Genomic DNA, 13,467 nt, shown 5'->3' on the forward strand with positions numbered 1-13,467 from the left:
CGCGCCATTTGTTACGGTCCACTGCAGATTCCTCCCAGGAGTCAGGGTTGATATCAAACGCTTTCAGAGAGACTTTCAGAGTATCTCTGAAGCGCTTTTTCTGACCTCCGTGTGATCTCTTCCCTTGTTGCAGCTCGCCATAGAAGAGCCTTTTGGGCAGCCGATGGTCTGGCATGCGCGCCACGTGTCCAGCCCAGCGAAGCTGGGACTGCATCAGGATGGTGAAGATGCTGGGAAGGGTGGCTTTTGCGAGCACCTCTGTGTCTGGGGTCCTGTCTTGCCACTTGATGTTCAGTAGCTTCCTGAGGCATGTTGTGTGGAAGTGGTTCAGCTTCTTGGCATGTCGTTGGTACACTGTCCAAGTTTCGCAGCCGTACAGTAGTGTGGGGAGAACTACTGCTCTGTAGACCTTTAGCTTGGTCTCAAGACTAATGCCTCTTCTGTTCCAGACATTTGCCCTGAGTCTACCAAAAGTTGCACTTGCTCTTGCAATCCTGATATTCACTTCATCGTCGATGGTCGCATTTCGTGACAGTGTGCTGCCAAGGTATGTGAACCGCTCCACCGCACTGAGTCTCTGACCGTTGACTGTGATGTTGGGCTCAACGTAGGGTTTCCCTGGGGCTGGCTGATGGAGAACTTCAGTTTTCCTCGTGCTGATGGTAAGGCCGAAGTTCCTGCTGGCAGTGGCAAACTTGTCGACGCTGAGTTGCATGTCAGCTTCAGATCCAGCGTTGAGGGCACAGTCATCAGCAAACAAAAAGTCTCTGATGATGTCTGTCATGACCTTCGTTTTTGCTTGAAGCCTTCTGAGGTTAAACAGCTTGCCATCTGTTAGGTACTTTAGGCCGATTCCAACATCGCCATCTCTGAAGGCATCAGTAAGCATTGCAGAGAACATGAGGCTGAACAGCGTTGGAGCCAGGACGCAGCCTTGCTTGACACCATTTGTGACAGCAAAAGGAGCAGATGTTTCGCCATTGTCCTGGACTCGAGCCTGCATGCCTTCATGGAATTGGCTGACCAAGGAAATAAATTTCCGAGGGCATCCGTACTTGGCCATGATCTTCCACAGTCCCTCTCTACTCACGGTGTCAAAGGCCTTAGTGAGGTCGACATAGGTGGAGAACAGATCAGCATTTAACTAGTACCATTGTGGGGATGTGTGGAAGACAGAGAGATAGGAACTGGTACCATTGTGGGATGTGTGGAAGACAGAGATAGGAACTAGTACCATTGTGGGATGTGTGGAAGACAGAGAGATAGGAACTGGTACCATTGTGGGATGTGTGGAAGACAGAGATAGGAACTAGTACCATTGTGGGATGTGTGGAAGACAGAGATTGGAACTAGTACCATTGTGGGATGTGTGGAAGACAGAGAAATTTTGAGTGAGTGTGTGTGTGTGAAATTTTACGCAAGTGAATGAACGAACAAATTTGTGTGGGTGTGTGGATGTCAAGTTGTATGCGTCGAATGCCTTCATCCCTGTGCTTGATGGTAGTTCTAGGCCACAAAAAGAGCAAAACAGACTGTCGTTCACTCACACACATCATATGTGTGTGTGTGATCGAGTGTGTGTGTGTGTGTGTGATCGAGTGTGTGTGTGTGTGTGTGTGTGATCGAGTGAGTTGGATGAGTTGTGTGTCATGATGTCTGTTCAAAAGTTGTGTAAATTGATTCATCTTATTGTAGCTAATGAGTTTTTGTTCTGTAAAGAGCTTTGAGCTCTGTTTTAGAAAAGGCGCTGAATAAGTTGTTTTCATAAGTTATTATTATTGTTGTTGTTGTTGTATTAGTTGTTGTTATTATTGTTATTATTTTTATTGTTTTTGTTCTTGTTGTTTTTATTATTATTATTTTTACTATTGTTGTTGATGTTGTTAATGTCATCATCATCATCATTATTATCATTATCTATTATTATTGTTGTTAAAGTATGTCGCTGTTTTTCTGACAGGTTACACAGTGTTTGAAGCAGCTGACGTGAGATATCGTCATTAGTGTTATCATTATCGATTATTGTTGTTGTGATGCTAGAATGTCGTTTTTCTGACAGGTTACACAGTGTTTGAAGCAGCTGACATGAGATATCGTCATTAGTGTTATCATTATCGATTATTGTTGTTGTGATGCTAGAATGTCGTTTTTCTGACAGGTTACACAGTGTTTGAAGCAGCTGACATGAGATATCGTCATTAGTGTTATCATTATCGATTATCGTTGTTGTTATGCTAGAATGTCATCGTTTTTCTGACAGGTTACACAGTGTTTGAAGCAGCTGACGTGAGATATTGTCATTAGTGTTATCATTATCGATTATCGTTGTTGTGATGCTAGAATGTCGTCGTTTTTCTGACAGGTTACACAGTGTTTGAAGCAGCTGACATGAGCATCCTGTGGCAGATTCCCCAGTACGCCCTGATAGGGCTGAGTGAGGTCTTCACCAGTGTTGCTGGTCAGTGGGGGCGTGTGTGTGTGGGGAGGGTGGGTTTGGGGGGAGAGGAGAGGGTGGGGGGTGATGTGGGTGTGTGTGTGTGTGTGTGTAGGGATGTGTGGGTGTGAGACTGACTGAAGCCTGACAGGAAACAAATGATGAGCACGTAAAGGCAGCTTTCAGTTGGCTCTACGCAGAGAGGTGGGCTGTCCTTCCGTATAAAACTTGATGCGATGCGCTGAAGACAAAAGTATTGTAAAAATTGTTACATGCAGCATCTGTATGAGTGTTCAGCTGTGCAGTTTACAGTGTGTGTGTGTGTGTGTCTTCAGCTGTGCGGTTTACTGTGTGTGTGTGTGTGTGTGTGTGTTCAGGTGTGCAGTTTACTCTGTGTGTGTGTGTGTTCAGCTGTGCAGTTTACAGTATTTGTGTGTGTGTGTGTTCAGCTGTGCAGTTTACTCTGTGTGTGTGTGTGTTCAGCTGTGCAGTTTACTGTGTGTGTGTGTGTGTTCAGCTGTGCAGTTTACTCTGTGTGTGTGTGTGTTCAGCTGTGCAGTTTACTGTGTGTGTGTGTGTGTTCAGCTGTGCAGTTTACTCTGTGTGTGTGTGTGTTCAGCTGTGCAGTTTACTGTGTGTGTGTGTGTTCAGCTGTGCAGTTTACTCTGTGTGTGTGTGTGTTCAGCTGTGCAGTTTACTGTGTGTGTGTGTGTGTTCAGGTGTGCAGTTTACTCTGTGTGTGTGTGTGTTCAGCTGTGCAGTTTACTGTGTGTGTGTGTGTGTGTTCAGGTGTGCAGTTTACAGTGTGTGTGTGTGTGTTCAGCTGTGCAGTTTACAGTGTGTGTGTGTGTGTGTTCAGGTGTGCAGTTTACTCTGTGTGTGTGTGTGTTCAGCTGTGCAGTTTACAGTGTGTGTGTGTGTGTTCAGGTGTGCAGTTTACAGTATTTGTGTGTGTGTGTTCAGCTGTGCAGTTTACTGTGTGTGTGTGTGTGTGTTCAGGTGTGCAGTTTACAGTGTGTGTGTGTGTGTTCAGCTGTGCAGTTTACAGTGTGTGTGTGTGTGTGTTCAGGTGTGCAGTTTACTCTGTGTGTGTGTGTGTTCAGCTGTGCAGTTTACAGTGTGTGTGTGTGTGTTCAGGTGTGCAGTTTACAGTATTTGTGTGTGTGTGTTCAGCTGTGCAGTTTACAGTGTGTGTGTGTGTGTTCAGGTGTGCAGTTTACAGTATTTGTGTGTGTGTGTTCAGCTGTGCAGTTTACTGTGTGTGTGTGTGTGTTCAGCTGTGCAGTTTACAGTGTCTGTGTGTGAGTGTTCAGCTGTGCAGTTTACAGTGTGTGTGTGTGTTCAGCTGTGCAGTTTACAGTGTGTGTGTGTGTGTTCAACTGTGCAGTTTACAGTGTGTGTGTGTGTGTGTTCAGCTGTGCAGTTTACTGTGTCTGTGTGTATGTGTGCAGTTTACAGTATCTGTGTGTGTGTGTTCAGGTGTGCAGTTTGCAGCATGTGTGTGTGTGTGTGTTCAGGTGTGCAGTTTACAGTGTCTGTGTGTGTGTGTTCAGTTTACAGTGTTTGTAGGTGTGTTCAGGTGTGCAGTTTGCAGTGTGTGTGTGTGTGTGTGTGTTCAGGTGTGCAGTTTGCAGCATGTGTGTGTGTGTGTGTGTGTTCAGGTGTGCAGTTTGCAGCATGTGTGTGTGTGTGTGTGTGTTCAGGTGTGCAGTTTGCAGTGTGTGTGTGTGTGTGTGTGTGTGTGTGTGTGTGTGAGTGTGTTCAGGTGTGCAGTTTACAGTGTGTGTGTGTGTGTGTGTGTGTGTGTGTGTGTGTGTGTTCAGGTGTGTTGTTTACAGTGTGTGTGTGTGTGTGTGTTTAGGTACGCAGTTTGCATTGTGTGTGTGTTTGTGTGTTCAGGTGTGTTCAGGTGTGCAGTTTTCAGTGTGTGTGTGTGTGTGTGTCTGTGTGTGTGTGTTCAGGTGTGCAGTTTGCAGTGTCTGTGTGTGTCTGTGTGTTCAGGTGTGCAGTTTGCAGTGTCTGTGTGTGTCTGTGTGTTCAGGTGTGCAGTTTGCAGTGTGTGTGTGTGTGTGTGTGTCTGTGTGTGTGTTTAGGTGTGCAGTTTGCAGTGTCTGTGTGTGTCTGTGTGTTCAGGTGTGCAGTTTGCAGTGTCTGTGTGTTCAGGTGTGCAGTTTGCAATGTCTGTGTGTTCAGGTCTGCAGTTTGCGGTGTCGGTGGCCCCACGGTCCATGAAGGGCATCATCATGGGCCTCTTCTACCTGTTCTCCGGCATCGGCAGCTTCCTGGGCACCACCATCATCATCTCCCTCAGTACCTCCAACGTCTGGTTCCACTCCCTTGACTACGGCAACATTAACTGTCGTCTACCCTGCAAGACAAAGGAAGGCACTGTCAAGCAGAGCTGTCACCTGGACTACTATTTCTTCCTGCTGGCTGGAATCGAAGCCATGGGAGCGCTGCTGTTTCTGCTGGTGGCCAGAGCATACCGCTTGGACGAGCTGCACCGACAGAGTCGCGGGTCCCGGCCTGCGCCAGAGGCTTCAGGCGACAGCTCCTCTCTTCTGCTTCCAGCGCCCAACCACCCCTTCCAGTCTGGGTCCATTCAGCGTGACCAGCATGGGCAGGTATCGTCCTGAGTGTGGGGTTACTGAGAGTAGGTGTGGGGTTATTGAGTGTAGGTGTGGGGTTACTGAGTGTGCAGGTGTGGGGTTACTGAGCGTGTAGGTGTGGGGTTACTGAGTGTGTAGGTGTGAGTGTGTAGGTGTGGGGTTACTGAGTGTGCAGGTGTGGGGTTACTGAGTGTGTAGGTGTGGGGTTACTGAGTGTGCAGGTGTGAGTGTGTAGGTGTGGGGTTACTGAGTGTGTAGGTGTGGGGTTACTGAGTGTGCAGGTGTGGGGTTACTAAGTGTGCAGGTGTGGGGTTACTGAGTGTGTAGGTGTGGGGTTACTGAGTGTGTAGGTGTGGGGTTACTTAGCGTGCAGGTGTGAGTGTGTAGGTGTGGGGTTAGTGAGTGTAGGTGTGGGGTTACTGAGCGTGCAGGTGTGAGTGTGTAGGTGTGGGGTTGCTGAGTGTGCAGGTGTGAGTGTGTAGGTGTGGGGTTACTGAGTGTGCAGGTGTGAGTGTGTAGGTGTGGGGCTACTAAGTGTGCAGGTGTGGGGTTACTGAGTGTGTAGGTGTGGGGTTACTAAGTGTGCAGGTGTGGGTTTACTGAGTGTGTAGGTGTGGGGTTACTAAGTGTGCAGGTGTGGGTTTACTAAGTGTGCAGGTGTGGGTTTACTAAGTGTGCAGGTGTGGGTTTACTGAGTGTGTAGGTGTTGGGTTACTGAGTGTGTAGGTGTGGGTTTACTGAGCGTGTAGGTGTGGGGTTACTGAGTGTGCAGGTGTGGGTTTACTGAGTGTGTAGGTGTGGGGTTACTAAGTGTGCAGGTGTGGGTTTACTAAGTGTGCAGGTGTGGGTTTACTGAGTGTGTAGGTGTTGGGTTACTGAGTGTGTAGGTGTGGGTTTACTGAGCGTGTAGGTGTGGGGTTACTGAGTGTGCAGGTGTGGGGTTACTGAGCGTGTAGGTGTGGGGTTACTGAGTGTGCAGGTGTGAGTGTGTAGGTGTGGGGTTACTGAGTGTGTAGGTGTGGGGTTACTGAGTGTGTAGGTGTGGGGTTACTGAGTGTGCAGGTGTGGGGTTACTAAGTGTGCAGGTGTGGGGTTACTGAGTGTGTAGGTGTGGGGTTACTGAGTGTGTAGGTGTGGGGTTACTGAGTGTGTAGGTGTGGGGTTACTTAGCGTGCAGGTGTGAGTGTGTAGGTGTGGGGTTAGTGAGTGTAGGTGTGGGGTTACTGAGCGTGCAGGTGTGAGTGTGTAGGTGTGGGGTTGCTGAGTGTGCAGGTGTGAGTGTGTAGGTGTGGGGTTACTGAGTGTGCAGGTGTGAGTGTGTAGGTGTGGGGCTACTAAGTGTGCAGGTGTGGGGTTACTGAGTGTGTAGGTGTGGGGTTACTAAGTGTGCAGGTGTGGGGTTACTGAGTGAGTGTGTAGGTGTGGGTTTACTGAGTGTGTAGGTGTTGGGTTACTGAGTGTGTAGGTGTGGGGTTACTGAGCGTGTAGGTGTGGGGTTACTGAGCGTGTAGGTGTGGGTTTACTGAGCGTGTAGGTGTGGGGTTACTGAGCATGTAGGTGTGGGTTTACTGAGTGTGTAGGTGTGGGGTTACTAAGTGTGCAGGTGTGGGTTTACTGAGTGTGTAGGTGTGGGGGTACTGAGTGTGCAGGTGTGAGTGTGTAGGTGTGGGGTTACTAAGTGTGCAGGTGTGGGTTTACTGAGTGTGTAGGTGTGGGGTTACTGAGCGTGTAGGTGTGGGGTTACTAAGCGTGCAGGTGTGAGTGTGTAGGTGTGGGGTTACTGAGTGTAGGTGTGGGATTACTGAGTGTGCAGGTGTGAGTGTGTAGGTGTGGGGTTACTGAGCGTGCAGGTGTGGGGTTACTGAGTGAGTGTGTAGGTGTGGGGTTACTGAGTGTGCAGGTGTGAGTGTGTAGGTGTGGGGTTACTGAGCGTGCAGGTGTGAGTGTGTAGGTGTGGGGTTACTGAGCGTGTAGGTGTGGGGTTACTGAGTGTGCAGGTGTGGGGTTATTGAGTGTAGGTGTGGGGTTATTGAGTGTGTAGGTGTGGGGTTACTGAGTGTAAATGTGGGGTTATTGAGTGTGTAGGTTTGGGGTTACTGAGAGTAGGTGTGGGGTTATTGAGTGTAGGTGTGGGGTTACTGAGTGTGCAGGTGTGGGGTTACTGAGTGAGTGTGTAGGTGTGGGGTTACTGAGTGTGCAGGTGTGGGGTTACTGAGTGTAGGTGTGGGGTTACTGAGAGTGTAGGTGTGGGGTTACTGAGTGTGCAGGTGTGGGGTTACTGAGTGTAGGTGTGGGGTTACTGAGTGTGTAGGTGTGGGGTTACTGAGTGAGTGTGTAGGTGTGGGGTTACTGAGTGTGCAGGTGTGGGGTTACTGAGTGTGTAGGTGTGGGGTTACTGAGTGTGTAGGTGTGGGGTTACTGAGTGTGTAGGTGTGGGGTTACTGAGTGTGCAGGTGTGGGGTTACTAAGTGTGCAGGTGTGGGGTTACTGAGTGTGTAGGTGTGGGGTTACTGAGTGTGTAGGTGTGGGGTTACTGAGTGTGCAGGTGTGGGGTTACTGAGTGTGTAGGTGTGGGGTTACTGAGTGAGTGTGTAGGTGTGGGGTTACTGAGTGTGCAGGTGTGAGTGTGCAGGTGTGGGGTTACTGAGTGTGTAGGTGTGGGGTTACTGAGTGTGTAGGTGTGGGGTTACTGAGTGTGCAGGTGTGAGTGTGTAGGTGTGGGGTTACTAAGTGTGCAGGTGTGGGTTTACTGAGTGTGTAGGTGTGGGGTTACTGAGTGTGTAGGTGTGGGGTTACTGAGTGTGTAGGTGTGGGGTTACTAAGTGTGCAGGTGTGGGTTTACTGAGTGTGTAGGTGTGGGGTTACTGAGTGTGTAGGTGTGGGGTTACTAAGTGTGCAGGTGTGGGTTTACTGAGTGTGTAGGTGTGGGGTTACTGAGTGTGTAGGTGTGGGGTTACTGAGTGTGTAGGTGTGGGGTTACTGAGTGTGTAGGTGTGGGGTTACTAAGTGTGCAGGTGTGGGGTTACTGAGTGTGTAGGTGTGGGGTTACTGAGTGTGCAGGTGTGAGTGTGTAGGTGTGGGGTTACTGAGTGTGCAGGTGTGGGGTTACTGAGTGTGTAGGTGTGGGGTTACTGAGTGTGTAGGTGTGGGGTTACTGAGTGTGTAGGTGTGGGGTTACTGAGTGTGTAGGTGTGGGGTTGCTGAGTGTAGGTGTGGGGTTACTGAGTGTAGGTGTGGGGTTACTGAGTGTGTAGGTGTGGGGTTGCTGAGTGTAGGTGTGGGGTTACTGAGTGTGCAGGTGTGGGGTTACTGAGTGTGCAGGTGTGGGGTTACTGAGTGTGTAGGTGTGGGGTTACTGAGTGTAGGTGTGGGGTTACTGAGTGTGTAGGTGTGGGGTTGCTGAGTGCAGTGTGTAGGGTTGTTAAGATAATGTCACTGGGTGTAGGGTTGCCAAGGTGGATAATCTCATCAAACAGGCATCATTTTAAGAAGTATTAAGTTGTAAGTAACTGGTATTTCAAGCGAGAAATATTATTTGTATGTGTTCATGGTCTCACAAATTTGGATGATCTTTTGATATGCGTCATTTTAAGAAGTGTTAAGCTGTAAGCAGCCGTTATTTCAACTTCAAGTGGGAAATGTGATTTTTAGAATTCATGGTCTCACAGATTTGGATAATCTCATCAAATATGCATCATCTTAAGAAGTTTTAAGTTGTAAATAGCCATTATCTCAACGAAGAAATGTGATCTTTCAGTGTTCATAGCATCATTTTGAGAGGTTTTAAATTGTAAATAGCCATTATCTCAATAAAGAAATGTGGTCGTAAATAGTCATTATCTCAATGAAGAAATGTGGTCGTAAATAGTCATTATCTCAATGAAGAAATGTGGTCGTAAATAGTCATTATCTCAATGAAGAAATGCGGTCGTAAATAGCCATTATCTCAACGAAGAAATGTGGTTTTTCAGCGTTCACAGCATTGTTTTGAGAGAGCAGTGTAACATTACTAACAAGGTGTAAGTTGGTGGCATTATTTCAGAAACATTATCTGAATGTGTTCTTGGTGCGCAGGCTTTGGATAATCTCCTCACATGTGTGATGTTACGATGAAGGGAGTGACATCTCCTCATATGTGTGATGTTACGATGAAGGGAGTGACATCTCATATGTGTGATGTTACGATGAAGGGAGTGACATCTCCTCACATGTGTGATGTTACGATGAAGGGAGTGACATCTCCTCATATGTGTGGTGTTACGATGAAGGGAGTGACATCTCCTCATATGTGTGGTGTTACGATGAAGGGAGTGACATCTCATATGTGTGGTGTTACGATGAAGGGAGTGACATCTCCTCATGTGTGTGGTGTTACGATGAAGGGAGTGACATCTCCTCACATGTGTGGTGTTACGATGAAGGGAGTGACATCTCATATGTGTGGTGTTACGATGAAGGGAGTGACATCTCCTCATGTGTGATGTTATGATGAAGGGAGTGACATCTCCTCATGTGTGATGTTACGATGAAGGAAGTGACATCTCATATGTGTGATGTTACGATGAAGGGAGTGACGTCTCCTCATGTGTGTGATGTTACGATGAAGGGAGTGACATCTCATATGTGTGGTGTTACGATGAAGGGAGTGACATCTCCTCATATGTGTGATGTTACGATGAAGGGAGTGACATCTCCTCACATGTGTGATGTTACGATGAAGGGAGTGACATCTCCTCACATGTGTGATGTTACGATGAAGGGAGTGACATCTCCTCATATGTGTGGTGTTACGATGAAGGGAGTGACATCTCCTCATATGTGTGGTGTTACGATGAAGGGAGTGACATCTCATATGTGTGGTGTTACGATGAAGGGAGTGACATCTCCTCATGTGTGTGGTGTTACGATGAAGGGAGTGACATCTCCTCACATGTGTGGTGTTACGATGAAGGGAGTGACATCTCATATGTGTGGTGTTACGATGAAGGGAGTGACATCTCCTCATGTGTGATGTTATGATGAAGGGAGTGACATCTCCTCATGTGTGATGTTACGATGAAGGAAGTGACATCTCATATGTGTGATGTTACGATGAAGGGAGTGACGTCTCCTCATGTGTGTGATGTTACGATGAAGGGAGTGACATCTCATATGTGTGGTGTTACGATGAAGGAAGTGACATCTCCTCACATGTGTGATGTTACGATGAAGGGAGTGACATCTCCTCACATGTGTGATGTTACGATGAAGGGAGTGACATCTCCTCATGTGTGATGTTATGTTGAAGGGAGTGACATCTCCTCATGTGTGATGTTACGATGAAGGAAGTGACATCTCCTCACATGTGTGATGTTATGATGAAGGGAGTGACATCTCCTCATGTGTGATGTTATGTTGAAGGGAGTGACATCTCCTCATGTGTGATGTTACGATGAAGGGAGTGACATCTCCTCATATGTGTGATGTTACGATGAAGGAAGTGACATCTCATATGTGTGATGTTACGATGAAGGGAGTGACGTCTCCTCATGTGTGTGATGTTACGATGAAGGGAGTGACATCTCATATGTGTGATGTTACGATGAAGGGAGTGACATCTCCTCACATGTGTGATGTTACGATGAAGGGAGTGACATCTCCTCATATGTGTGATGTTACGATGAAGGGAGTGACGTCTCCTCATGTGTGTGATGTTACGATGAAGGAAGTGACATCTCATATGTGTGATGTTACGATGAAGGGAGTGACATCTCCTCATATGTGTGATGTTACGATGAAGGGAGTGACATCTCATGTGTGTGATGTTACGATGAAGGGAGTGACATCTCATATGTGTGATGTTACGATGAAGGGAGTGACATCTCCTCATATGTGTGATGTTATGATGAAGGGCGTGACATCTCATATGTGTGATCTTACGATGAAGGGAGTGACATCTCATATGTGTGATCTTACGATGAAGGGCGTGACATCTCATATGTGTGATGTTATGATGAAGGGAGTGACGTCTCCTCATATGTGTGATGTTACGATGAAGGGAGTGACATCTCCTCATATGTGTGATGTTACGATGAAGGGAGTGACATCTCATATGTGTAATGTTATGATGAAGGGAGTGACATCTCCTCATATGTGTGATGTTACGATGAAGGGAGTGACATCTCATATGTGTGATCTTACGATGAAGGGCGTGACATCTCATATGTGTGATGTTATGATGAAGGGAGTGACGTCTCCTCATATGTGTGATGTTACGATGAAGGGAGTGACATCTCCTCATATGTGTGATGTTACGATGAAGGGAGTGACATCTCATATGTGTAATGTTACGATGAAGGGAGTGACATCTCCTCATATGTGTGATGTTACGATGAAGGGAGTGACATCTCATATGTGTAATGTTATGATGAAGGGAGTGACATCTCATATGTGTGATCTTACGATGAAGGGAGTGACATCTCCTCATGTGTGATGTTACGATGAAGGGAGTGACATCTCCTCATATGTGATGTTACGATGAAGGGAGTGACGTCTCCTCATGTGTGTGATGTTACGATGAAGGAAGTGACATCTCATATGTGTGATGTTATGATGAAGGGAGTGACATATGTGTGATGTTATGATGAAGGGAGTGACATCTCCTATGTGTGATGTTACGATGAAGGGAGTGACATCTCCTCATATGTGTGATGTTATGATGAAGGGAGTGACATCTCATATGTGTGATGTTACGATGAAGGGCGTGACATCTCATATGTGTGATCTTACGATGAAGGGAGTGACATCTCATATGTGTGATCTTACGATGAAGGGCGTGACATCTCATATGTGTGATGTTATGATGAAGGGAGTGACGTCTCCTCATATGTGTGATGTTACGATGAAGGGAGTGACGTCTCCTCATGTGTGTGATGTTACGATGAAGGGAGTGACATCTCATATGTGTGATGTTATGATGAAGGGAGTGACATCTCCTATGTGTGATGTTACGATGAAGGGAGTGACATCTCATATGTGTGATGTTACGATGAAGGGAGTGACATCTCATATGTGTGATGTTATGATGAAGGGAGTGACATCTCCTCATATGTGTGATGTTACGATGAAGGGAGTGACATCTCATATGTGTGATGTTATGATGAAGGGAGTGACATCTCCTCATATGTGTGATGTTATGATGAAGGGAGTGACGTCTCCTCATGTGTGTGATGTTACGATGAAGGGAGTGACATCTCCTCACATGTGTGATGTTACGATGAAGGGAGTGACATCTCATATGTGTGATCTTACGATGAAGGGAGTGACATCTCATATGTGTGATGTTACGATGAAGGGCGTGACATCTCATATGTGTGATCTTACGATGAAGGGAGTGACATCTCATATGTGTGATCTTACGATGAAGGGCGTGACATCTCATATGTGTGATCTTACAATGAAGGGAGTGACGTCTCCTCATGTGTGTGACATCTCTTGTCTTTCTTTTAAGTTGTACATGTATTTTACTTGTGTTCGGTATTAGATTATTGTCTTTTGATTTATTGGCTTTTAAATGTATGCAGCATATTATTTTAAAAGCATTATTGCTTTCTATTTTCAGTTAAGCAATTTTTGTATTATTTGGTTTTTAAATAGATTTTGATTTTTACATATATCTGGGTGTGTGCATATAGTTAGATATGTCCATGCAGTGCTGTTTCATTTTGGTTTTACTTTTAAAGCCATCAGCTGACTTTTTTGTTGTTTTGTGTGGGTGTGTATGTGAGTACATGTGTGTGTGTGTGTGTGTGTGCGTGTTGTATTGAAAATAAACAATTGTTGATGGTTTAATGTTTATGGTGTGTGTGTAACAGTTTGGTTTTCCATTGATATTCACTGATTAGAGGGTTCATTTTCTCTGTGTGTGGTGGTGGTGATGGTGGTGGTGGTTAGGAGTTCATTTACTGTATATTCATATAGCAGATCGCCAGCCTGCTGGTAATGCACCCAGCTAGAAAGGGTTTGAATTCCACATACAGACCACGATTTTCACTCCCTCCCACTACACCTTGAGAGGTGGTCTGGGTTCTAGTCATTCGGACGAAGTGATAAACCGAGGTTCCCGTGTGCAGCATGCGCTTAGCGCATGTGAAACAACCCACGGCAACACAAAGGTTTGCCCATGGCAAAATTCTGTAAGGAAAATCCACTGTGACAGTAAAACAAACTTTTGGAGGGGGGGGGGGGGGAGAAGGGAGGGGGGGCTTTCCAGCATGGCAATGTGCCTTTCCTGGGGAGAGCAGCCTGAATTTCCTACAGAGAAATCTGTTGTGACAAAAAAGTACAAACATAATTATGCAATAGTTGGCAGGTGGGGGGAGAAGGGGAATAAGATGCATGTGGATGGATTGCGGTGCTGAGTTTTGCTATGTCTTTCTTTTTTTC

At 46.6% G+C, this 13,467-nt stretch overlaps 1 protein-coding gene across 1 annotated transcript in view; it reads left to right on the forward strand.

The window, feature by feature from the left end:
* LOC143288313 (solute carrier family 15 member 4-like) overlaps positions 1–12,021 on the forward strand; it is a 28,445-nt gene extending 16,424 nt beyond the window's left edge. The window contains exons 7-9 of the mRNA XM_076596667.1: positions 2,363–2,458; positions 4,628–5,058; positions 9,118–12,021. Coding sequence (XP_076452782.1) covers positions 2,363–2,458; positions 4,628–5,058; positions 9,118–9,156 — 566 coding nt within the window. The 3' untranslated portion in view covers positions 9,157–12,021. The remainder of the gene's footprint in view (positions 1–2,362; positions 2,459–4,627; positions 5,059–9,117) is intronic.
* The last annotated feature ends 1,446 nt before the right edge of the window (positions 12,022–13,467 follow it).

This window comes from Babylonia areolata, chromosome 12 (genome assembly GCF_041734735.1).
Source record: "Babylonia areolata isolate BAREFJ2019XMU chromosome 12, ASM4173473v1, whole genome shotgun sequence".
In the NCBI taxonomy this organism is placed as follows: domain Eukaryota; kingdom Metazoa; phylum Mollusca; class Gastropoda; order Neogastropoda; family Buccinidae; genus Babylonia; species Babylonia areolata.